At 40.1% G+C, this 24,714-nt stretch overlaps 1 protein-coding gene across 2 annotated transcripts in view; it reads right to left on the reverse strand.

The window, feature by feature from the left end:
* The window catches only part of FMN1 (formin 1), a 420,519-nt gene that overhangs the window by 269,003 nt on the left and 126,802 nt on the right, over nt 1-24,714 (reverse strand). For both annotated transcript variants that reach the window (XM_036844040.1, XM_036844041.1), the window contains one exon: nt 1,500-1,561. In XM_036844040.1, the coding sequence (XP_036699935.1) occupies nt 1,500-1,561 (62 nt within the window). The remainder of the gene's footprint in view (nt 1-1,499; nt 1,562-24,714) is intronic.

Below are 24,714 nucleotides of genomic sequence, written 5' to 3' on the forward strand. Positions count from 1 at the left end.
AGATCATGATCCCAATATACTTTTTCCCCTTCCATTTACTCTTCTCTTCCCCTTCTCCAACCTTCTCCTAGTTTGAGATGTGAGATCATGGGACTTTTGTGGAGATGAAAAGACATGAAATAATGCACAGAACATGCCTAGAAAAATGCCCAGCACAAAGGAAGAACCCGGAGATTGTAAGTACCTGTGGTTCCTGTGAATATTATTTAGCTGTCAAAGTCCTCCCAGGGCTGGTCTACAACTTGAGGAAGGTAGTGTTAACTCTTATAGCTGAGCTGTTAAAAAAACTTTTCACAGAATCACTTCTGTACCACCCTCTTTAGCAATCTGCCTGTTAAATTAATCCCTACTTCAGCTTCTCCGAGACAGCTGAGAATCTTTTACACACCAGAACAAAGGAAAAAAGCGAGGTCTCTGTAGAACGTTTGGCAACAAAGGAGATAAGGGCCTCCCCCTCTCTTTGTCCCCTAGGAGTCAGAGGTACTTTTCCACTTTTTTGTTTCTGTGTGCAATGGACTCATTCTCTCCTCCAAACTACTTAAACCAAGCTGGATAAGGGTGGCCTGTATTCATACCCCATATGACTTATTTAATGATCTTTTTGCTACCTGCAGTGACTTCATATACAATCCAGTACACCACCACAGTTATTTTTAAAAGGATATTGTCACTTAATGTACAGAAGACTATTTGATCCACAAACTCACTGACTTAGCATGTAATGAGTTAAGCACTATACAACTAACCAAGTTTGATTTGAATTGCACTAATATTCTCTCCTGAGATATGGGGGTCAACCCCAGCCATCAGCAAACTAGAAACAGTGCCTGATTCAATATTTAGTTATGTGAAATTAAGACTCTGAAACTTCCTGTTACAGGCACAGCAAGCAAATACCAAACATACGGGAATGATAATGAGTGGGACAAAGGAAATGATCCCTCAGACTTTCTGGGCTTCACAAAGGAGATCAAGTCAGCAACTTCCATGCACTCCCTGGGGATATGGAACGGCTGGCCCAGGACAACTCTTCCTCCTACTAGGGCCACCTCCTTAAGTGCTTTAATCTGCTTGACATCACATTGCAGACATATGCTAAGCGACAGACAGATACGAACACATGGCTGGGAGGATGCCCAACAAAATAATTCGCACTGTGCACAGGAAACAATTTTTCAAAGCCGTCTTATAAACAGTAAAAGTCTAAATACTCTTATCTTCTTGCCTGCTTTCCAAATAAAACCATCATTTTCTCCAATCAAATCCTTTTCCCCAGTGCATTTGTGGTATTTTTTTAAAAAACAATAGGAATTGAATTCTATTAAAAATGGAGTTCAAGGCTTTCACCCCCAGGATAAACTCAAGGCCCGGTGGCAGGTGCAAGGTGCAGATGCTGTCTGGGTAAATATGTCAACAAAAGCAGGGTATTTACTTCAGCACATGAGAAAACCAAGTTATCAGTCTCAAATAACCAGTTCAGTAGAATCAAAGAGATATACCTGCAGGTTTTCAATTTCTTCTTTGTGCTCCCTCTTCAAGTGTAAAATAGCAGCTTGGTATTCTGTAAGATCACAAAAGAAGCCAATTACAAAGAAGCACAAAATTCAAGTGAATATCTCCAAGATTGCAGAGGCCCTCCTACAAGTCAACTGAGTAAATAAATACCATAGTTTGACATTAACCTGATAAGAGATAATGAAAACAGGGGCAAAACAGAGCAAGAAGCTCAGAATAGAAGGGAGATTTACTCCGATTTAGCAAATCCTGAATTATGAGATGTCCCAAATTAAGCAGATCGGATAGGGTTAAAAAAAAAAAAAAAAGGTATGATAAGTGTTCCAGATAAAGACCAGGTCCGGTGTTTGTCTTTAAGGAGGAGTTAAAGCCCCACAGAGAACAAATACAGTCATGTTAAGAGCAGACACACAGGAAATAAAAGAAAACTTCTCTATGTGAGATTACAGAACTCTATTTTTAACTGTTTCCAAAAGAAAAAGAAGAAATCTCCATTTGAGTAAGCAAGCACCCAGGGCTGATTTTAATCTTTAGATCACTTCAGAAAGTCAAGACCATTTGTCATGTGGATGAGAGACTCTAGGGTGAGTTGAGGTTGAAAGGAGGACAAAAATAAATTTCTGGTCCAATTTTCGTCTAAGTCTAATAATGTTTATTCCAACAATAAGTCCTAAGTGTACACAGGAACTCCTGCCAACCACTAAAACTACCATCCCCCTGGCAAAGCATGAAGCACCCGGGACAACTTTATTTCCAGCAGGACAACTAAGAATGTGGGGTCGGTCACAGCACTATACAGGCTGCAGAGAACCGCAAAGCAAAACGCTAGAAGAAAAAATTGCTGTGGGATAAGTCGCCTTTTTTTTTTTTTTTTTAAAACACAAATGTGTTTGGGGCTGTGATTATGAGTAAGAAAGTCATTTAGATGTCATTTAAAAATGTATGAAAAGGCATGCTATTTCTTCAGATGGATTCCAGAAATTCAGGCATGAAAGTTTAGGTTTCAATTCAAAAGCCGATGACACACTACTATATATAAAATAGATAACTAATAAGAACCTACTGTATAGCACAGAGAACTTGTCTCAATACTCTGTAATGGCCTATGTGGGAAAAGAATCTAAAAAAGAGTGGATATGTGTATATGTATAACTGATTCACTTTGCTGTACAGCAGAAACACAACACTGTAAATCAACTATATTCCAATAAAAAATTTTTTTAAAAAGTGGATGAGGAGAATCTTTGGGAAAGCTGTGAGAGACAGGAGTGTTGCTGTTGATAATTATGACTAGCCACACCACTACTCTGATGGGAAATGTGTTCCACTGAACTACGATCCCTCAGCAAGTTCTGTGGGTTCTACATCCAAACCCTGCCTTCAGTCAAACCACTTCTCACCAACCCCACAACCACCACTATGGTCCAAACCACCACCATCTTTTCCCTGGACCACCGCGCACCGCGGTAACATGCTTTCATTCCCACCACCACCATTAACTCATTCTCCTCACTGAAGCCTGAATGATCTATTAAAGGCATGAATTGGATCATGTCTCGTTCCTGGCTTTCCACTTGGAGTAAAATCAAAACTCCCTGCTGCAGTCCATAAGGCCTTTCATGGCCTTACACCTGCATACCTTCTACATGCCACCTTCCCCTCTCACTTCATGCCAGGCACATTGGCTTTCTGGCTATTTCTTGAACTTGTCGAGTTTTCTACCTCAAAATCTTTACTAATATTGGGGACAATAATGATGGATTGCATTTACTGAGCAGTTACTATATATCAGGCCTTATCTAAGTATTTCATATGTATTAACTCATTTTGTCCCCACAATAACCCTATGATGTAGGTGCATTATCCCCATTACAGACGAAGAAACTGACGCATGGAGAAGCAGCTTATCCAAGGAAGCTGAATAAGTTGCAGAGCTAAAATCATGCATAATTCAATGGGTGAATGTATAAATAAACTGTGGTATATCCACAGAATGCAATACTCCTCAGCAATAATAAGGAATGAACTATTGATACATCAACAAAGACGAATATCAAAGACATTATGCAGAGTGAAGGAAGTCAGTCTCAGAAGGTTAACTCTTGTTTAATTTCATTTATATAACATTCTGGAAAAGGCAAAACCATAGGGATGAAGAACAGATAAGAGAAACAGTGGCCAGAAGTTAGAGATGGGCCAGAAGATGGCCAGAAGTTAGCCAAAGTTAGAAGTTTGACTACAAAGGGGCAGCATACAAAGGAATTCTGAAGGTGATGTAACTATTCTCTGTCCTGATTATGGTGGTGGTTACATGAATCTATACATCGGGTTAAAACTCAGAATCAGAATTTTCATACCAAAAGGAAAAAAGTTAACTCTATAGTATGTTCATTTTTAAATATTACAAGTATTTAACTTTTCAATGTTTTCCCTAAGAGATTCAGCATAACACAAGAATATCTGTTACTACCACTTCTATTCATTGTTTTCCTAAGGGCACTAGCAGATGCAGTAGGACAAGAAAAAAAGAAAAACACATGTGCATACACACATATTTTTATATATAATAAAGGAAAAAATAAAGCCATTATTCACTATGATTGTGTATTTAGAAAATTCCAAAAGATTCTGCAGATAAAATGTTAGAATTAATATGTGAGTTTAGTAGAGTTGCTGGATATTAAATCAGTATACAACAGTCCTGATATTAGCAACAGTTTAACAAAGAACACTTGACACAGTACCTCTAAAAGCATAAAGTACTTAGAACCTTACCAAAAATAGGTAAGACTTCATATGAGAAAATAGAAACACTATATTGAAATATATTACCAAGAAACACACAGAAAGTGAGCAAGCCATGTTTTTGATAAGACTCAATATTGTAAAGATGTTTATTTTTCCAAATTGATCTACAGATTCAATGCAATCCCATTCAACATTTCTAAGGGTTTTTGTTTTGTTCAAACTTAAGGAGCTCATTCTAAAATGTTTACTGAAGCATGAACATGCAGAAAGCCAGTAAGGGCCAAGAAACTCCAAGTAAATATCAAAGTAAGACAACTTGCCTTACCATCTAACAAGAATTACCTTTCCATATCACAACCTAATTAAGGTGGTGTGGTACTAAAAGAGGAATAACAGACAGACAAATAGACTAGAGAGCCCAGAAATATAACATAAATTTATGGTCATTAGATATGACAGAAGTAGCACAAAAGATCTTTCTTTAGAGTAAGAGTAGTCTTTTCAATAACTATTGGCTGGGAGAAGTGGATATTCACATGAAAACTGGATCCCAACTTTACACCATATAATGAGCTAAACTGTAAAAAATGGAACTGTAAGTATTTTATAAGATAACATAGCATAATATGTTTATAGCTTCAGGGCAGGAAGGAATTTAGGATTCAAAAAAGCATCCCATATAAAGGAAAAAAAACTAATAAACTTGACTGTATTAAAATTAAGAACTTCTTTTCATCAAAATATGCCATAAAGAGAGAGAAAAGACAAGCCATGGAGTGGGAGAATACACTTGGAACAAATAAAGATCTAGTATAAATATATGTAAATAGTTCCTAAAAAAACTATGGAAAATGAAAAATAGACAAAAATGTCAATAGACACTCTAAAAAGAGGACATACAGTAACAGATGAATTGAATGGTGCTCATTCTCAATAGTAATCAGGAATCAAGCTGGACAAAACTGACTGCTGGTGAAGATGTGGAGCAATGGAAACTCTCACACCCTTGTGGCAGGAGTGCAAACTGGCACAATCACTATGGAAAATGTTTGACATTTTCTAATAAGATTGAAGATATTCATACCTCCTTACCCAACAATCCTAGTCCTAGGTACACAAATGAAAAAACTATACAAGGAAAGCAAATAATATTAACAAAAGTCGGGATAATGGTGGCATCCAGGAGAGGAGGAGTTGAGTTGGGCTATGATGGAACAAGCGTGTTCACTGAAAAACTATTCTTTAACCTCTACGCCTTCTATACCATTTTCTTTATGTACACCTAACATTAAAATATAAGAAAAAAGGTCACTCTGGTTATAATAATTTTCTCATTTATCATATAAAGAATATCATGTAGGCATAAGAGAGTCTCTAGATGGATCAAGTAAGAATAAAACAATTTAGTAAGTGTGCGTCTTGTATACATATTGAGTCCTAACCTATATGATGATCAATATCTAAACCTTAATCAATTCCAAGTCTCTACAAAGTAAACAAAGGAAGCTTAGCTAAACCAACCTTCCTGCAAATCTGATGCCCCTTGGGAATAACGTCTACATCCTAAATAGAAATCGCATAGAATATATTTGGAAATGATTCATTTTGTGTAAATGGTACCTGTAAGGGTGTGACAGATCCAGTTATGACTCATCAACAGACTGATGAAGATCGCTGCAAAGCTAACACCCAGTAAATCTTGATTCATCTCTTCCTCAAACAAGTATTTGTGCCAACAGTCCCAGTGTGACAGGTGGCAAGAAAACACACCCCCATTCCTGACAAGGATGACAAAATACAATCTCTGGGCAGCACGCAGAAGCAGGAAGTTAACACCCTCATTAGTGAAATGCTCACTTTGAGGGCTCATAAGAGAATGGTAAGAGAATATAAAGGTTACAAAATAACGAATCACAGTTGGTTGGTAGTTTTCAATTGTGTCTTGTTCGTGGCCGTCCCCTCCCTCCACATGTTTTGGGTTTGCAAATGCCTTGGAGTGGACCAAGGCAAATCCTCCCTGTCTCTTGGGGGTGATGATGGGGAGGCAGAGGTCTCCACTCAACACGAAGGATGTTTTTGTTTCTTAAAAAGAGAACTTGGGAATTCCCTCGCGGTCCAGTGGTTAGGACTCCGCGCTTCCACGGTAGGGGGCACGGGTTCAATCCCTGGTCAGGGAACTAAGATCCCGCGTATCATGTTGCACGGCCAAAAAAAAAAAAAGAGAGAGAGACAGAACTCAACCCTGAAATTCAGTAGTTTGGGGATTCTATGAATGTGTGAAAAGGAGGAACAGAGATTTGGACTATCAGGGCTTGAAAAAGGCAGACTTCTTTGAAGCCTCATTAGCCCCAATGGAAATTAACAAACGGATTCAGATAATCTAGCCCACAAAAAAGAAGTCTGAAGAATGTCTTTTAAGAAAATACTATATAATATGGAAAGACAGAAAAAGGAAAAGGGATCCTGACTGACAGGATTCAACATTCTGGGGGAAAATAAGTAAGAACTTCCCTCCATAAAAATATAGTTCTTTCTAGTCAAGTACTTGATCTAATTGGTAGTGACCCTTTTTACTGTACAAACCTTTGTTTTTGATCAGCTCACAACAACAAAACGTCCTTTCCGCCAGATACCATTACAGGGTTGTGTTCTCCACCTCACCAAGAGCAAAGTTAAAGATGATCTGTCTAACGTGGCGGTATGTGGGAACCACTGCTGCAGTTTATCACTGACTGAATGAGCTTCTCTTAATTACATAAGGGTATAGATAACGTTACTGAGTGCTGTTTCTCAGGAACTGTTCTAAGCACTTTACAGAGGTTAACTCATGCCATCCTCACATCACACAAGGTGGATCTTTTATCGAGGCCCATTTTACAGATGGGAAGACTGAGGTGCACAGGTTGAACAACTTCCCCCCAAACCACATGCTACCAATGCAACCACAGTACCAATGATGTCATTCAAGCCCAAAGAACCTGTGCTATTTCCTCCACAGAGTTTTTGTTTGCTTGTTTTGTTTCTTTGTGAGTTACTGTTGTTCTTATGGTTGGGTAAGCATCATCAGGTATAAACAAAACTCAAAATGCCTAAGAACTTTAAAGGTTGTTGGCTTTATCCAATTACTAGAATCACTTGTAAACTTGGGAACTTTTTCCCTAACTCTTTAAAAGGGGCACGGGGTATTTTTAATCACAGGGAGGTTTGATAAGTCTGGGGTCAACATGAACAGTGTGAGTCATGATGGATGGTTCCAGCAAGTTATGTGACTATGATTTGTCCATCTTCTCCATGGAGACTTCCAGGCCTGTAGTCACCAGTTTGTGGTTAAATCTGGTTTTCATTTATACTCTCTCTTTACACACACATCCTATATATCCCAGTCCCTCCCTACCATACACACATGACACTGGCAAAACTGGATTATGCACACAGCTGGGGAATTAGAGAATTTCTGATGTCCCCCCAAAATGAAAACCGCAGCTCTATTCCTGCCCACAGACTCTAACGTGTGCACTGTGTGTGTCTCACATCGGCTTCACCCACTGCCTTATATTGTTCAAAAACACGTTCAAGTACGTACCTTCAGTTTTAAAGGACATTTCCTCTGAATTGTATTTGGAGACTACTCAGTGTTTCCAAAGTTTTGCATGCACACCAGTGAGGTCATTTTTTTTTTGGTAACAGACAGCTGACTTTAACAGCTGAATATTTATTTTATGTGCATTAGAAAAAAAAATCAAACTAGCACATAAAACCCATGCTATCATGAGTATTACTGCCATAAGACAGTGTTGATAAGACACTGTTATAAGATACAGCTTAGTCCCTAGATTAGCACCATCAGCATCACCTGGAACTTCTTAGAAATGCTAATTCTTAGGCCTACCCCAGACCTACTCGTTAAGAAAATTGGAAGATGCTTTAACAAGCCCTCCAAGTGATGAGGCACGCTAAAGTTTGAGAACCACTGCTTTAAGATAAGGTTAATTTTATTTAAGTAAAAACAAAGCAAAAAAAATCAATTGGTTTAAAGACGAAATTAAAAAAATAATAAAAGTAGTATAAGCATATGCCCCAGATTAAGGAGCTGGTGAGACAGGCTGAGACCTGGGACCCTTTGCTGCAGTGCTTGCACCTGGACAAACGTCTCCTCAAGCAACAGAACACAAAGAAACTATAAGTGACTAAAAATAACTGCGTACATGCACAGTTGGGGCAAATTATGGACAAGATACCAAAAGACCAAAAACCCAGTGGCCACTTCTAAGGAGTCGGGAGCAAAAGCAGGGTATTGAGCATGGACCCTGCACACAGCACCACCAAGGGGGTGGGTAGCCCACCCAGGCCACTCCTCCAGCCTGACCCACCAATCCGCCCCTACTCTCACCCCATTTAAGGGCCAAGCTCATCCTCCCTCAGGGAGCAAGGGAATCTGTTACTTGTTTTCCCTCCCTCCTGCTGCAGCAGAAGTCCCAATAAAGCCTTGCCTGAATTTCTCCTCTGGCCTCTGATCAATTTCTATTGATAAAGGAGGCCAAGAATCCTGGTCAGTAACACTGGTACATAATACATGACATTTCGGAAAACATGCCAGTTACTGACAGATGAATAAACACGCAAACAAACTCATCCATGAATGAATGCAGGAACTTCCTCCAACCATCTCTAACGTTCACGATAACGGCGCTGGTCATGGAAGGCAAAGTCATCACAGACCATTTGCTCCAATATCTAAGAATAAAGTCAAATTTGAGCTCTCATATTTAATAAGCAAAGTGGGCGGCCTGGTCTGGGTGCACTGTAGCTTCTCCACATCAGTTTCCTCACTAGATGCCCCCATCAACAACACAGTCCACAGTAACTCTGCCATCTGGAAAAGGGATGGCTGTCTTGGTACCCATCACAAACAGCAGAAACCAAGAGAACAAAGTGGGGTGAAATCAAAGTCAGCAGCTGCCAGCCGGTCCGCACAACAAGACAATGTCAGTACAGCGCCGTCTATCAGCGGGCCTTCAACAATCACACACGTGCTGGGAAACGTTTAATAAGGAGTCTAACTTCATTTTCTGATCTTTGACTGCTGACAGCTTCTTAAGCTTCACCTCTACCTTCTCCCCTGTGCCCCACATCTGGGCAATCTGATTAGAAAGCCTCTGACACTAGCAAGAAATTCGAACACACAAGCCACTGCCCTCGAGCAGAATCCTCAGCCCAGCCCTAACCGTCTCCGCCCCGTGAACACCATAAACCCCCGCGCCACTCTCCGACCCTTCCTCTCTCAAGGCATTTTCCAGCCAGCTTGAGAGGCCTGCCCTGCTCTCCGCTGAAGTCTCATTATGCTAGTGATAAACCTTCCCGTGTGTGTGTGTGTGTGTGTGTGTGTGTGTGTGTGTGTGTGTGTGTGTGTGTGTGTGTGTAAGAGTGAGAGTGAGAGAGAGAGAGAGGGAGGATAGTCAATTTTGGCATCTGAATCAAATTTTGGGCAGAAGGTCCATCCTGCCTCTTCCAAAAGGATGAGGCCACGTAGAAGTTACGTAAATCAATGGCTCTACGTACTACGTTGTTCTATATACGTATAGAAGGGAGATGACGGGAGTTCCCATATCAGAAAAATACAAGATTTGACACTAGAAGGGAGAAATCCCATGAACTTAGGAATTGTCATATTTCAATATCTCTCCTTGTTCAAGAACATTTAGGATGTTTTCAGGCAGAAATATAAAAATGCCAATATTAAAAGATGGGAGAAAACCCCAATTCTTCAAGGCCACCAGTTTGCTTGGTAGCTCTTTCATCCCTGGGTTTAGTATCTCTATAAGCCTGGCACTGAACTAAGCACTGGGTATAAGAAAGTAAATGGGGCTTCCCTGGTGGCGCAGTGGTTGAGAGTCTGCCTGCCAGTTCAGGGAACACGGGTTCGAGCCCTGGTCTGGGAAGATCCCACATGCCACGGAGCGACTGGGTCCGTGAGCCACAGTTACTGAGCCTGCGCGTCTGGAGCCTGTGCTCCGCAACAAGAGAGGCCGCGATAATGAGAGGCCCGCGCACCGCGATGAAGAGTGGCCCCCGCTTGCCACAACTAGAGAAAGCCCTCGCACAGAAACGAAGACCCAACACAGCCAAAAATAAATAAATAAATAAATAAATAAAAAAAAAAAAAAAAAAGAAAGTAAATGGCACACACTTCTAGCCTTAAAAAGCTTCTCAAGGCGTACATCTTTGAAATGTCTAAGAAGGTTTTGGCACTTATAACTTCGGTATTCACTCATTAAGACTTTATTTTCTTAAACGACTTCATCCGATTTCATTCAGTTATTTTATATGCAGGTGTAGAAAACTAGGGCACCATTCGCAAATATGCATCCACTTCCACCTCCCCTTTCTGCTTGGGATGTAACAGAATACTTCCTATGGCTTTTGGCTTTGGCGAGCAGAACGTGAACTGACACGATGTAAGGAGCATTTACATTTGCTTGCACACAGTCTGGCTTGCTTCCTGCACTCCTGTTATTTCACAAGAGAAGGACATACCCTAGGCAGCTACTACGGACTCAGCCTGGGTCCCAGAGAGACAGCTGTGCAGACCTAAACCCTCGCCAGAGTCGGCAGCCAAGCCCAGTCTATGCACAGCCTTAAAGAGCCCAGTCTAGCTTAGCTGAACCACATTTGACCTTCATACCCATGCAAATAAATGCCTATTGTTGAAAACTACTGGATCTTAGCATGGTTTGTCACACAGCATTATTGCAGCAATCGGTGATAAACACGTATGTTGCTTCCAGCCAAGTTTACTATTTAGAGGCTCATACCATTTTGGAAGCTTTAAATAACTGGAATGGAGTCTCACCAACCAATATAGACAGAACAGGGCTTGGGGAAGAAGATAAATGGAGGGGGGAAAACACAACACATTTATATCCTTTAATACTCATAAAATGAGCTCAGAACAACAATTTGAGTCTCTTTGTCTTTGGGTGACGATGTAAAATACGTACAAAGGTCAGCGAATTTATGGCTATGTTTCTTTGACATTTACCTGGGTTCCCAAGGTAGGTATTCAGGACCCGGCACCATTTAATGGACAGCTCACCATGGGGAAAACCAGTCATTAAATCAAATTCTAGCTGCCAATGCTTGGATAACTTGCCTTTTCACTTTGTCCTCTTCTCTTCCCCTTATTTTCTGTTCTGCTGAAATGGAGATACTAAGCCATTTTGAACTCCAGGAATACAAGCTCACTAAACTTTATTTCCCCCTTTCTATCTTTGTAGTTTTTTTTAAAATTATTTTTTTATTCAGTTACACATATATACATTCTTTTTTTTAACTTTTTATTTTATATTGGAGTATAGCCAATTAACAATGTTGGGACAGTTTCGGGTGCACAGCAAAGTATACATGTATCCATTCTCCCCCAAACTCCCCTCCCATCCAGGCTGCCACATAACATTGAGCAGAGTTCCCTGTGTTATACAGTAGGTCCTTGTCGGTTATCCATTTTAAATCTATCTTTGTAGTTTTGAAAGCTACGAAACCAATCTACAGAGGCACACAACCTGTCAGTATAAAATTTAGGCTGCAACTGGAAGTACCCAATGCCTGCCACTAGGTGGCAGTCATTACAGTTCCTATTGAAACTTGAAACTTGCTACCAAGTGGAACAGTAATGCCTTAAAGATTTGGGGGTGGGGGGGCAGGGAGGAGGAGGATGGGCCAAAGCTGTGAAATGAACATTTTTTTCTTTGCTATGAAAGATGGACTAGCATGGATAGGGTAGCTATATGAGAAAAATTAGAACAAGTAAGGGGCCTTTCCAACCAGGTTTCCAAAAAAGTTAAGTGACCCAATAGACTTCAGTTGTTACAGGTTCACATTTTTTAGTTCCCTCCTTAACCTGCACAGCAATGACATCTAAAGTAAAAAGCAAGAAAGTTAAGAGTCACAGGTGAGTACTAAAACAGGATGACATCTTGGAGAAACAAGAAATGGACTAGAGCAGCAAAGTGGTGCTCTGGGCCTGAAGTTCTGGGCCTGCTGAGCCCCAGTTCCAGAGGCGGGCAGGATGGCCTGGAGTTAGGTGACTGCAGAGCAGCAGGGCTAACAGGGCCTTCTGTGGGGCAGGAAAACAGCGCCAGGCTAGGCTTGCTGCTTAGAAAAAGGGACGAGGTGGGGTTCCTGGATGGTAAAGGGAACCTAGAAGTAGTTGCTGTCAACTGCTGCCTGGGGGCTTAAACAGGAGGCTATAGGCAGGGATTGAGACCAGACTCCCAAGCCCTGTCCATCCCTGTCCCCAGTGACTACAGCTTCAAGTCCCTATCACCACCTTGGGCTGGGAACCCCAAAACACCATTGTTGGACCAACTTCTGGTCCGGGACCAGACTGGTCCCAGGTGAACCACGTGTAAAACAGACAAGTGTAAAGGGGAAGGGAAAACTTTCTTTTAAAAAAGCATCCTATATACCATGAGCCTTCAAACGAAATTTCCAACACATATGAAGAAACCCTAAATATCAAGACAGGAAACAAAATCAACAATTGGAAGAGAAAATTATACAAATTTTAAATGTTAAACATTTAAAATATTTTAGTAATGTTTAGAATTCTTACCAAGATGAAAGAATAACAACCATTATAAACAATAATAGCATAGTAAGAAAAAATACATAAAAAGAAGTAACAATAGGTAACTACAAATTTAGAAATAACAGAAATGTAAAATATAGTCATTGAAAAGTTTAAGAGCTGGATAAACTCTGGCACAGTCAAGGAAAGAATTTGTGAATAAAAGATAATACTAAATAATTAACTAAAAATGCAGCATGAAACAAAAAAATGATAATAAGAAAAAATTGCAATTAAGAAACTCTGACCCTGATTAATAGATAACAAGGTAGACCATAAAACAGTACAGAAAAGAAAGTCTGTAAATAGAGACATGCACATATGGAAACTAAATGTGAGAACTGACGGTGTACTGAAATTTGTGAGGGAAGGATAGACTATTTCTAAATCCAAATTTAAGAAAAATACTTATATTTCAAACCATACATAAGAATCAATTCCAGTGGATTAAAAATCTAAATGTGAAAAGCATGACAGAAAAAACTCTGGAAGAACATTAGAGTATCTTTATGACACTGAAATTCAAAAAGATTTCTTAAGCAAGACTTTTTTTTTTTTGCAAGACTTTTTTCCCGTGCGCCACAACTGCTGAGTCTGCATGCCACAACTACTGAAGCCCACACGCCTAGAGCCCGTGATCTGCAAAAGAAAAGCCACCGCAATGAGAAGCCTGTGCACCGCAACAGAGTAGCCCCCGCTCGCTGCAACTAGAGAAAGCCCATGTGCAGCAACGAAGACCCAACACAGCCATAAATAAATAAATAACATAAATAAGTTTAAAAAAAAAAAAAAATTAAAAAAAGGAAAACATGTTTTAAATTCAGTTTCACTAAAATTACCAAAACTATGTATGTTAAAAGATGCCCCTAGAAAGTGATAAGCCACACACATGGAGAAGACATTTGCAAAACATAGGAAGTACAAAAGATTAGCATTCAGGATAAACAAGTACTAGAAAGAAATGAGAAAAGCAACGAATAGAAAAATGGGCAAATGGATAGTACATTCATGGAAGAAGAGCTCCAAATGACTTTTTATAAACATACAAACAGACACACAATCTCACCTGTTCTCAGGACAATGCAAATTAAAACTACAATGGGATGCCATTTCACACCTAACAAACCTGAAAATATTAAAAAGTCTGCTAATACTAACTACTGGTGAGGAACAAGAATGAGAATTCCACACGGCTGATGGAAGTATTAACTGTTACAATCACTTGAAAATTCATTTTGACAACATCTACTAAATTGAAAGTTACACATAAATAAAACCAGAAATTCTACTCCAAAATTTAACCCAAGTGGGGTGTTTACCATGAACACAAATGTTTAAAAGAATACTTGAGGAAGCACCATTTATAGTAGTGAAAAATAGAAATAAATTTCCATCACAGCAGTACCGATAAACAAATATTGAGTGATATATTCACTTGAAGTAGTACTATGCAGACATTAAAATGAATGACCTGGAGCTATACATACCAACACAGATTAATCTAGCAAATATAATTTTGAGAGAAAAAGTTGCCAAAAAATACACACAGTTGGATGCCACTTTTAGACTTTTAAAACACATAATTGTATTATACATTATTACCTAAGTATAAAGAAGTACATGGGGGCTTCCCTGGTGGCGCAGTGGTTGAGAATCTGCCTGCCGATGCAGGGGACACGGGTTTGAGCCCTGGTCTGGGAGGATCCCACATGCCGCGGAGCAACTGGGCCCGTTCATCACAACTACTGAGCCTGCGCGTCTGGAGCCTGTGCTCCGCAACAAGAGAGGCCGCGACGGTGAGAGGCCCGCGCACCGCGATGAAGAGTGGCCCCCGCTCGCTGCAACTAGAGAAAGCCCTCGCACAGAAACGAAGACCCAACACAGCCAAAAATAAATAAATTAATTAAAAAATAAAAATAAAAATAAAAAATAAATAAAGAAGTACATGGGATTAACAAACAGTTTCACATAAGCGGAAGGTAGAAGGCACACAGGAGGCTGCAAATGTATTTCTAATGTTTTATTTCTTAACGGAGGTGTTGGGTATGACCATGATCTTGAATGCAACTAACATCTTAGCCTTGAAATACATAAAGCAAAAACTGACAAAATAAGTTCAATGGTAGGAGATAAGTAATACCCCTCTATTAGAAATTGTAGATCAAGCAAATAAAAACATAGTGACTGACACAAGGAACAACCTTGACTATCTATATCCCGGAATCCAACAAAAACAACACATCCCCTTTTTAGGCACATGATATATTTGCAAAAACTGATGATTCATAGAGAAAATTTCTCAAAAAATTTCAAAGTAATACTATTATACAGACCATGTTCACTTTCTATAATACAATTAAAATCAATAAGAGGATAGACTAAAAAGTAAAACTAAAATTAGCAAATCTAATTAACCAACTTGTGAAAATAAACCAGGTAACTAAGCAGGGTTTATTCCAAGTATGCAAGAATTATATAACATCTGAAAATTTATCTGTGATATCTAACACACTAATACACTAAAGGAGAAAAACCGTCATATCTCAAAATCTCAAAGTGATACAGAATGACACAGAGAAGTATCATGATAAAGCTCAACAGGCATCCTTGATTTTGAAAAGAAAAAGAAAACAACTCTGAGCTAATTTAGAATAGAAGGAAATCAAATTCAGGACATCAAGAATTTTCCAGCGAACTTCATATGGAATAGTGAAACTTCAGGAAGCAAGATTAAGAATACCCATGGCCACTCACATTTCCCTGCATGTACTACAGGTCTGGGGCCATGCAGTTAGAAGAGAATGAGATGTAAAAACTGGAAAGGAACAGACAATACTAGTATTATTTATAATGATATGACTGTCAATATTTATATGGTAATACCATTTGTACAGGGTTTAGAAAACCCATGCTACACACTGTCTAGGAATACACAGATGACACCATTCACAAGTGATCTTCCTGTAGTTGTGTATGGTGGTCAGCCCCACAAAAACCTTGGGAGAGTGGCTGGGGAGACGGGCAGAGAAATTGGATTAAGGGGGGTTACAAAAGGGGTCTCAACCCTGGCTTCACAAGTCTGAAGAAAATATGGCAAAATGTTTAAGTATAGATGATTAATATACAAGGGCTCATTCTACTTCCCTATTTTTCTATTCGTTCAAAATTATGCAGGATTCTCTTCTACAAAAGATAACGGATGTGTTCAAAAATCTCATATATATATACATATATATATATACTTTTTTCTACATAAAACTTGGTTTAAAGTCAGTGAGAAAAATTGCCTACCTCAAACAGAATGCATATCCAAAGTCCTAGTAAAAACACATTCCTCATGGGGCACATACAAGCATTAGATGATCTGATTTGACTGAAAACTTTGGGAGAAGTTCTCCACTCTTTAGCTTGTTCTCCAATAAGTTCTCCACTCTGTAACTGACAGAGCCCTTTAAGGCCAACAAAAGGAACCTCAGGAGAAGGGGAGGTGAAGGTCAGTCTCTGGAGAGGCAGGTGAAAGCCAGCCAGCTTTAACTTGACTGAAAGTGGAATTTTCTAGTAAACCAGGCCAGACAAGTACCCAAGAGGGCAGGCCACCTGCCCAGGTTTCTAAGGGCAACAGGACACTTGTGTCTCCCACATGGTGGAAAAGTACTCCAAAATACAACATACTACACCTGCCACTGGGCTTAAGTGCCTGTAAGTATAAGGTCTTGATTTGCATTGCTTTTACCAGTCAGAATTTAAAAACTGATTTTTCATGTCTATATCTATTTTCAAGTCTCTCTCAATTCTAACACCAAAGATGAGAAAACCTATAAGACATATAGGAAAAACAACAAAATAAGAGTTTGGGATGGAAAACTGAGTGGCAGCTTCTCTGCAGGAATATAGTAAGAAGCAAGGTCACAGTGAGACCCAGCCCAGAAAAACTGGACAGCGCGACAGCCCTCGAGTCTAGCCCATACCTCCACAGGGTTGCCAGATTTAGAAAATAAAAATGCAAGATGCTCAGTTAAAAGTGAACTTCAGATAAACAGATCATTTTTTAGTGTCAGTGTGTCTCATGCAATATTTGGTACTTATACTAAATAGTTATTGTTTATCTGAAGGTCACATTTAACTGGACACCCTATATTTTATCTGGCAACCCTAGTCAGGATCTTTCGGCACTCTTAAGGGGAACTGTACACAACCGGCCAGGAATTTCTAAAAATTGGAGACTACGTGTACACACAGGTAGAAAGAGAGTCACACTAGAATCTTTTAGCTAGCCAGAAACACTGGTTCTAGACATTTCAGTCTGGCTTGCCTTCTTTAAAATCTCCTGAATTTTGTTGCTTTAGTTTTACAACGTAGTTTGAGTTTTGTTTTTTTTCCCAAGTACTCTGATCTTTTCAAATGATTTTTCACTGAAAGTTACAAGAAAGTCAATTACCTGCTTTTCAAAGTGAACACAATGAACAGTGACACCAAATGAAGTGGACACAACACACACAACACTAATGCACACATTACCTACCTTCCCTTCTTGTAGAGAGTGAGGAATACCATTGGTAAGAGCATTATGAAGACAAGCACACACTGATTCACAAGCAAAACACAGTTGCCCCTCAAACACACACTTCTGAAAAAGCAGTCACACCCAGATGACTACCTCTGATCTTGCTACAGTGTTACTACAGTCAAAAATCAGCCAAGATAAACCAGAGATACAACCAGCTTGCTTGTGAAAGCCAAACTTCTGCATCAGCCAACCAACTTAACCCCTCCCGGTAAAGCCTCTATTCGAGGGTTCTCAGCCTCGTCTACATGTTACAATCACCTGAGGAGGCTTAAAAACTACTGAACCATAGATCCCAGCCCAGAGGTAGATTTAATTGGTATAAGATGCATGTTAGGCACTGGAATTTTTAACAGCTTTCCAGGTGATTCTGACAGACAGCCAAGGCTGAGAACCACGGCTACTGTTAGCATGTTCCTCAAACAATGATGTCTGGTGAGGGCAGAAGGTGATGCCTATATCTAGACTGTAAAAAGCATGCCTCTCCATCTGCTGCTAACTCCAAGTTCTCCTCCATCCAAGCTGATGCACCAAGAGCCAACGCACAGGACTTGGGTTCTTCCTTGCCCTCCTGTAGTTCCCCTGAAATTTTAGCATCCAGAAATAATGTTCAAAGGGCAAGATGATATAGAAGAGACTGCAGATGGGAATAAAAATGGCAAGATCTTCTGGTCAATCCCATTTTACTGGTAAACCCCAAAGTAACCTGCCAGATTATCATTCTAGAAGTGCACCATCTGGGCAGCATGCAAAGGATATCAGCTCAATTCACAGAAATGTGCAGTTTTTTAATTGAAGTATAGTTGATTTACAATACTGTGTCAGTTTCAGGTGTACAGCAAAGTGATTCAGTTGTATATATATACACACACACATATATCTTCAGATTATTTTCCATTAGAGGCTATTACAAGATTTTGAATATAGTTCCCTGTGCTATGCAGTAAGTCCTTGTTGCTTATCTATTTCATGTATAGTAGTTTGTATCTTTATTCCCATACTCTTAATTTATCCCTTCCCCCTTTCCCCCTTTGGCAACCATAAGTTTGTTTTCTATGTCTGTGAGTCTGTTTCTGTTTTGTATGTACATTCATTTGTATTATTTTTAGATTCCAGATATAAGTGATATAACGTTAGTCTTTCCCTGTCTGACTTATTTCACTTCTCTAGGTCCATCCATGTTGCTGCAAATGGCATCATTTCATTCCTTTTTTATGGCTGAGTAATATTCCATTATGTATATACACATCTTCTTAAACCAATTATCTGTTTATGGACACTTGGGTTGTTTCCATGTCTTGGCTACTGTATTGTAAATAGTGCTGCTATGAACACTGGGGTACATGTATCTTTTCGAATTAGAGTTTTCATCTTCTCTGGATATATGCCCAGGATCGGGATTGCTGGATCATGTGGTAGCTCTATTTTCAGTTTTGTTTTTTTTTTAACATCTTTATTAGAGTATAGTTGCTTTACAATGGTGTGTCAGTTTCTGCTTTATAACAAAGTGAATCAGTTATACATATGTCCCCATATCTCTTCCCTCTTGCATCTCCCTCCCTCCCACTCTCCCTATCCCACCCCTCTAGGTGGTCACAAAGCACGGAGCTGATCTCCCTCTGCTATGCGGCTGCTTCCCACTATCTATTTTACGTTTGGTAGTGTATATATGTCCATGCCACTCTCTCACTTCATCCCAGCTTACCCTTCTCCCTCCCTGTATCCTCAAGTCCATTCTCTAGTAGGTCTGCATCTTTATTCCCATCTTGCACCTAGGTTCTTCTGACCAACTTTTTTTTTTGTTTTAAGATTCCATATATATATGTGTTAGCATACAGTATTTGTTTTTCTCTTTCTGATTTACTCCACTCTGTATGACAGACTCTAGGTCCATCCACCTCACTACAAATAACTCAGTTTCGTTTCTTTTTATGGCTGAGTAATATTCCATTGTGTATATGTGCCACATCTTCTTTATCCATTCATCTGTCAGTGGACACTTAGGTTGCTTCCATGTCCTGGCTATTGTAAATAGAGTTGCGATGAACATTTTGGTACATGACTCTTTTTGAATTATGGTTTTCTCTGGATATATGCCCAGGATCGGGATTGCTGGATCATGTGGTAGCTCTATTTTTAGTTTTTTAAGGAACCTCCATACTGTTCTCTGTAGTGGCTGCACCAATGTACATCCGCACCAACAGTGTAGGAGTGTTCCATTTTCTCCACACCTTCTCCAGCATTTATTGTTTGTAGATTTTTTTGATGATGGCCATTCTGACCAGTGTGAGATGATACTTCATTGTAGTTTTGATTTTCATTTCTCTAATAATTAGCAATATTCAGCATCTTTTCATGTGCCTGTTGGCCATCTGTATGTCTTCTTTGGAGAAATGTCTATTTAGGTTTTCTGCCCACTTCTTGATTGGGTTGTTAGTTTTATTTGATATTGAGCTGTATGAGGCTGTTTGCATATTTTGGATATTAACCCCTTGTCATTTACATTATTTGCAAATATTTAGAAATGGGCAGTTTAGTCTGGTAGCAAAGCTTCAGGTGCTACTGGCTGATACACCCAACCGACTCTTCAGAGTGAAACCCGGTCAGGAAACATACATCCTTCATCCCCAGAAGCCCCAGTCAGAGGTTCAAGGCAAAGTCTTGATTAACTCTATTACAGAAATGAGATACTCCTTAAGTTTCTCTTCCTTCCTACTGATAAAATGATAGACCAAACCACAGGAAGTCATTTTCACTAGTTCAAAAATAAAATAGGAAAAGGATAAATTTGTCATCACAAAAGATAACATGCCTTCCAGGTTTCCATGACAAATGAGAATTTTCTTGTTTACTGAGGAAATGACATTATCAGAAATAGTCTCTTCCTGCAAATTAAAGCTGGTTCAGAAAACCATACAAAACTTAAATCATAAAACCATGGAATTTTAAAAATTTTTATACAATTTTAAAGGTTACTTTCCATTTACCATTATTACAAAATATTGGCTACATTCCCCGTGTTGTACAACACATCCTTGAGCCTATCTCACACACAAGAGTTTGTACCTCCCCCATCCCTACATTGCCCCTCTCCCTTCACTGGTAACCACTAGTTTGTCCTCTGTATCTGTGAGTAAAATTACAGAATCTTAAAGACAAAATTTCAGAAGGCACTTAGACCAGAGCCCCTCCCTCAAAGTACATAGGAAGAAACTAATATCCAAATAAAATGACGCATTTGCTTTAGAGGCTCAGATCCATACACAGGTGAAAACACATTTTATAACTACAAGAGGAAAAAAAAAAAACACATGGCTATTCAGCAGAGCTCAGATTTCCTGACTAATTCTAACAAGTATTTTCTACCATACTCCAAAGCCTCTTCATGACTTTTAAATGAGGTCAGATGTTCAGAGTGAAGGGAGAGGGCAAGAAATGGAAGTTCTGAAGGGGGCAGAACATACTGGGAAAAGCAGCTGCTATGAACACAGGAGTGTCAGTCTAGGAACACGTACGAAGAGCCGTGGACAGGGTGGGGGGCCCACTCACATCAGGACCATGAGTCACAGGGGCAGAGCTGCACCTTTTTCTCCAACAGCTTCTGCAGTCCAGATCAAGGGAGGGAGATGCAAATGTTTCAGTCCCTCCAGGGCTGGGGTTTTGTCAGACGGCTGCTACAGAAAGTGATGAGGTCAAGACATCAAGGACATTACCAAGAATGTGACTGAAGAAAGAATTTCAATGCCCTAAGAAGGAAGGGAAGACAGGAAAGGCTGACAGACATCAAGGAAGATGTTTGGCGTCAAGTCCCCAAGGAAGAGAAGGAATCTGTGTTTTGAGGGAACTGAGGGGAAAAGCTGGAGTGAAAGATGATGGACAGAAACTGGATGTTACAATTTATCTTCTCAAGATAAAAGCTCTCTTGAGTAAACATAAGATCTAGGATGTAGACACCGAGTATCACCTGACTGAAATGAAAAAGACTACCGCTGGGAGGGAAGAGAGGCCAGGATTTGGAAGGGGTTATCTATGTGGCCATTAAAGGAAAGTAGAGGGAGTGACCTGGAAGGTCAAGGGATGAGTGTATGCAGCAAGAACAGGTAACCTTGAAAGTCACACAATACATCCTGAAGCTCCCCCAAAGCAGAAGATCATGTGACTCTTTATGGGTTGATATTCTAGCTTACTTGGATTTTTGTTTTGCTTTTAAGAGCTCTCACATTACAGGGATAAGGAGCTTGCAATGAATATATCCATATGGGTTTAGTAGCGTCATTAGGATCTGGTTGTGACTATTAAGCCAAGTAAATGTTAACACTTACACGTAGCATTTTCTATTACCAAGGCATATTTAATGCTCTCCTAATAACATACAGTATTTCCTCAAACATAAGGCATCATTGATTTTAAGATGAATCAGTATTTATGTACCACTAGGAAAGAAAAAAATGCTGCCGGTTTTGATTGTAAAATGTCAATTGTAACATTGTAAGTTTAGATGTGGATACTGTGTATCATACATTAGGTGAAATATATTTTGACCTCATTTAATTCCTATAAAAGTTTTATGTATTTTATGTGGGATGTACTGTTATTATTGCCCCCATATTAGAGATAAACTGAGACCCAGAGAGATGAATTCCTTGCTCATGTTCACGTGGTTAATAAGGAGGATCTGAACCCAGGGAGCCTGGCTATAGGATCTCCTCTGAATACTAGCCCAGTTCCATCAATATTCATTGACGAGGACAAAAAAAAAATCATGGTAACACCCACCCAAGCTTTCCACTCTCACTACCAGAAGGAGCCAGCATTCTGGAGGGTCTGCAGCTGACGCAGCCTGAGGACATGGACTTCCTCACAGGACTCACATCCCACAGAACAGATGTGACTCAGGCCCAGTCCTCTGCAGAGGATCTCTACCCCAATTAGTGGTTTCCTGAAATTCATCCCTCATGGTACCAGCTAGTCAGCACCAACTCATCCCCACACGTCCACAGGTTTTTTCTGCTTGGCCATTACCATATCCATTCATCTTTAGTAATATTTACTCTTCCTCTTCCAACTGTCATCACGTGCCTCATTTCGTGAGGGTGACTCCTGGAGCCCCGTTCACAGCTGCTCCTAATAGAGAAGCCACAGCTGAGTAAGTACCCAGATTCATCCAGCCCTCGGATTATACAGCCTCCGGCTGCTCTGTCCCTTTGGCTCTCTCAGCCAGCAAGCTGGAAGTCAGGCTCGTGGATTCACGCACTCCCTTTATAGCTCACTGCCTTAGTTACTATGGTAACAGATGTCACAGAAATACAAAGTCAGAGTCACTGTTTCCATGTCCTATTACCATAGGAACAAACATTCAACCTCGCTGGTAATCAAAGAAATATTAATAAAGTGTAAGATACCGTTTTTGTTCCTCTATTTGGAAACCATTTTGAAATCATGAAACCCAATGTTTAAAAAGCAATCAGTAGAATCATGAAGTGTTAACATCGTCATCAACAAAAATGGACTGCTGCTAGAACCAGCTAGTATGAACATTTACTGACTGTCTTCTATGAATTGGGCATTGTGCTAAGCGGTTTGCCTTATGTACTCTAATCCTTAGAGGGAGACACGATAGTATTCCATCTTGTAGGACACTGAGGGCCACTGGTTAAGAAAATAAAATGTGTACTACCTTTGAGAAGGTCAATTTGGCTGGAGGTATCCTCTCGTAACTGAGACAGCAGATTCCGGACCCAGGAGGTCTGGTCTGAATCCTAGCTCTGCCACTTACAAGTAGTGGGATCTGGCTTGAGTTATTTCACACCTTCTGTGCCTGTTTTCTCATCCTTAAGTAAGGGTAATGATGATTCCTACCTCACAAGGCTGTTGTAAAGATGAGTTAACATTTGTACAGTACTTAGAGCAGTGCCTGGCACATAGGTGTATGATACATATTTTTAGCTGTTATTGCTATTCTTATTTCATTTTCACTCTTAACTGATAACTTTGCTTCCTACTTCACTGAAAAACTGAAGCAGCCAGAAGAACCTCTGCATCCTCCCACCTACCAGCATTGATACCCATATTCTCTGCCCTTGGGTCTGTTACTAGAGATGACTTTTCATGCTCTTGGATCTGTTACTACAGATGACTTTTCATGCTCTTGGATCTGTTACTACAGATGACTTTTCATGCTCTTGGATCTGTTACTACAGATGACTTTTCATGTATTATCAGAGCCAACCCCTCTGCTAGTACATAAGATCTCTATCCTAATCATTCTCTTAAAGAGATCATTCCAGGAAGTCTGCCTTCTTCCTACCTCAAATTTCCCCTTTCTATTGGAACCTTCTCTCTGGCATACAAAAGAGCTATTATGTCTCCCATCTTAATCAGAACAAAATGAAATCTTTCTTTTGATCCCCCATGCCCCACCAGCTACTACTCCCACTTTAGTTCCTTTTGCAAAACTTCTCAAAAATGTGGTCTCCATACTGTGTCCAACTGCCATTCTCTTAAAGCCACTCCGAGTTAGACTTTTGCCCCTAACCCCTTCCACCAGTGTCCTCTATGCTTCTAAACTCAGTGGTCATTTCTCAGTCCTTACCTTTCCTGCTCTACCGTTTGACATACTCCCTGCCCCCGACCCCCACTCCTTGATACACTTTTTCTCCTTAGCATCCAGAACTCCACCATCTCTTGCTTTTCCTGCTGCCTCACTGGACACTCTTTCTCAGTTTACTTTGCGGATTCCTCCTCTTCACCTCAATCTCCTCCTGCTGGAGCTCCCCAGGGTCACTCACTCCTGGTTCCCCTTTTCTATCTGCACTCAGCATCTCACCGGTCTGAGTTTTAAATATCAACTTTTCTATGCACAAATGACTCCCCGATACATGTCTGCAGCTCAGAAGCCCTCCTCCCCAACTCCACACTCCTATAGCATCCAAATGCCTGCAAACATTTCCCTGTATGTGTCAGATCGACACCTCAAGTTTCACACATCAGAAATAATGCCCGATCTTCCCCCTCCCAGCCACAGTCCTCTCCTCCAGTCCATGGCCATTCCATCCTTCCATGGCTCAAGTCAAAAACTCTGCCGTCATCCCTGACTGTTCTCCCGCACATCCAACCTATCAGGAAATCCCGATGGTTCTGTCTCCAAAACAAATCCAGAGTCTGATTATTTTTTACTGCCTCCTTTGCTATACCCATAGTCCATGCCACCATCCCCTGAGCAAGCCCAATTTCTTGCCTGGATCACCATAATGATCTAATA

Source organism: Balaenoptera musculus, chromosome 2, assembly GCF_009873245.2.
Source record: "Balaenoptera musculus isolate JJ_BM4_2016_0621 chromosome 2, mBalMus1.pri.v3, whole genome shotgun sequence".
Lineage (NCBI taxonomy): Eukaryota > Metazoa > Chordata > Mammalia > Artiodactyla > Balaenopteridae > Balaenoptera > Balaenoptera musculus.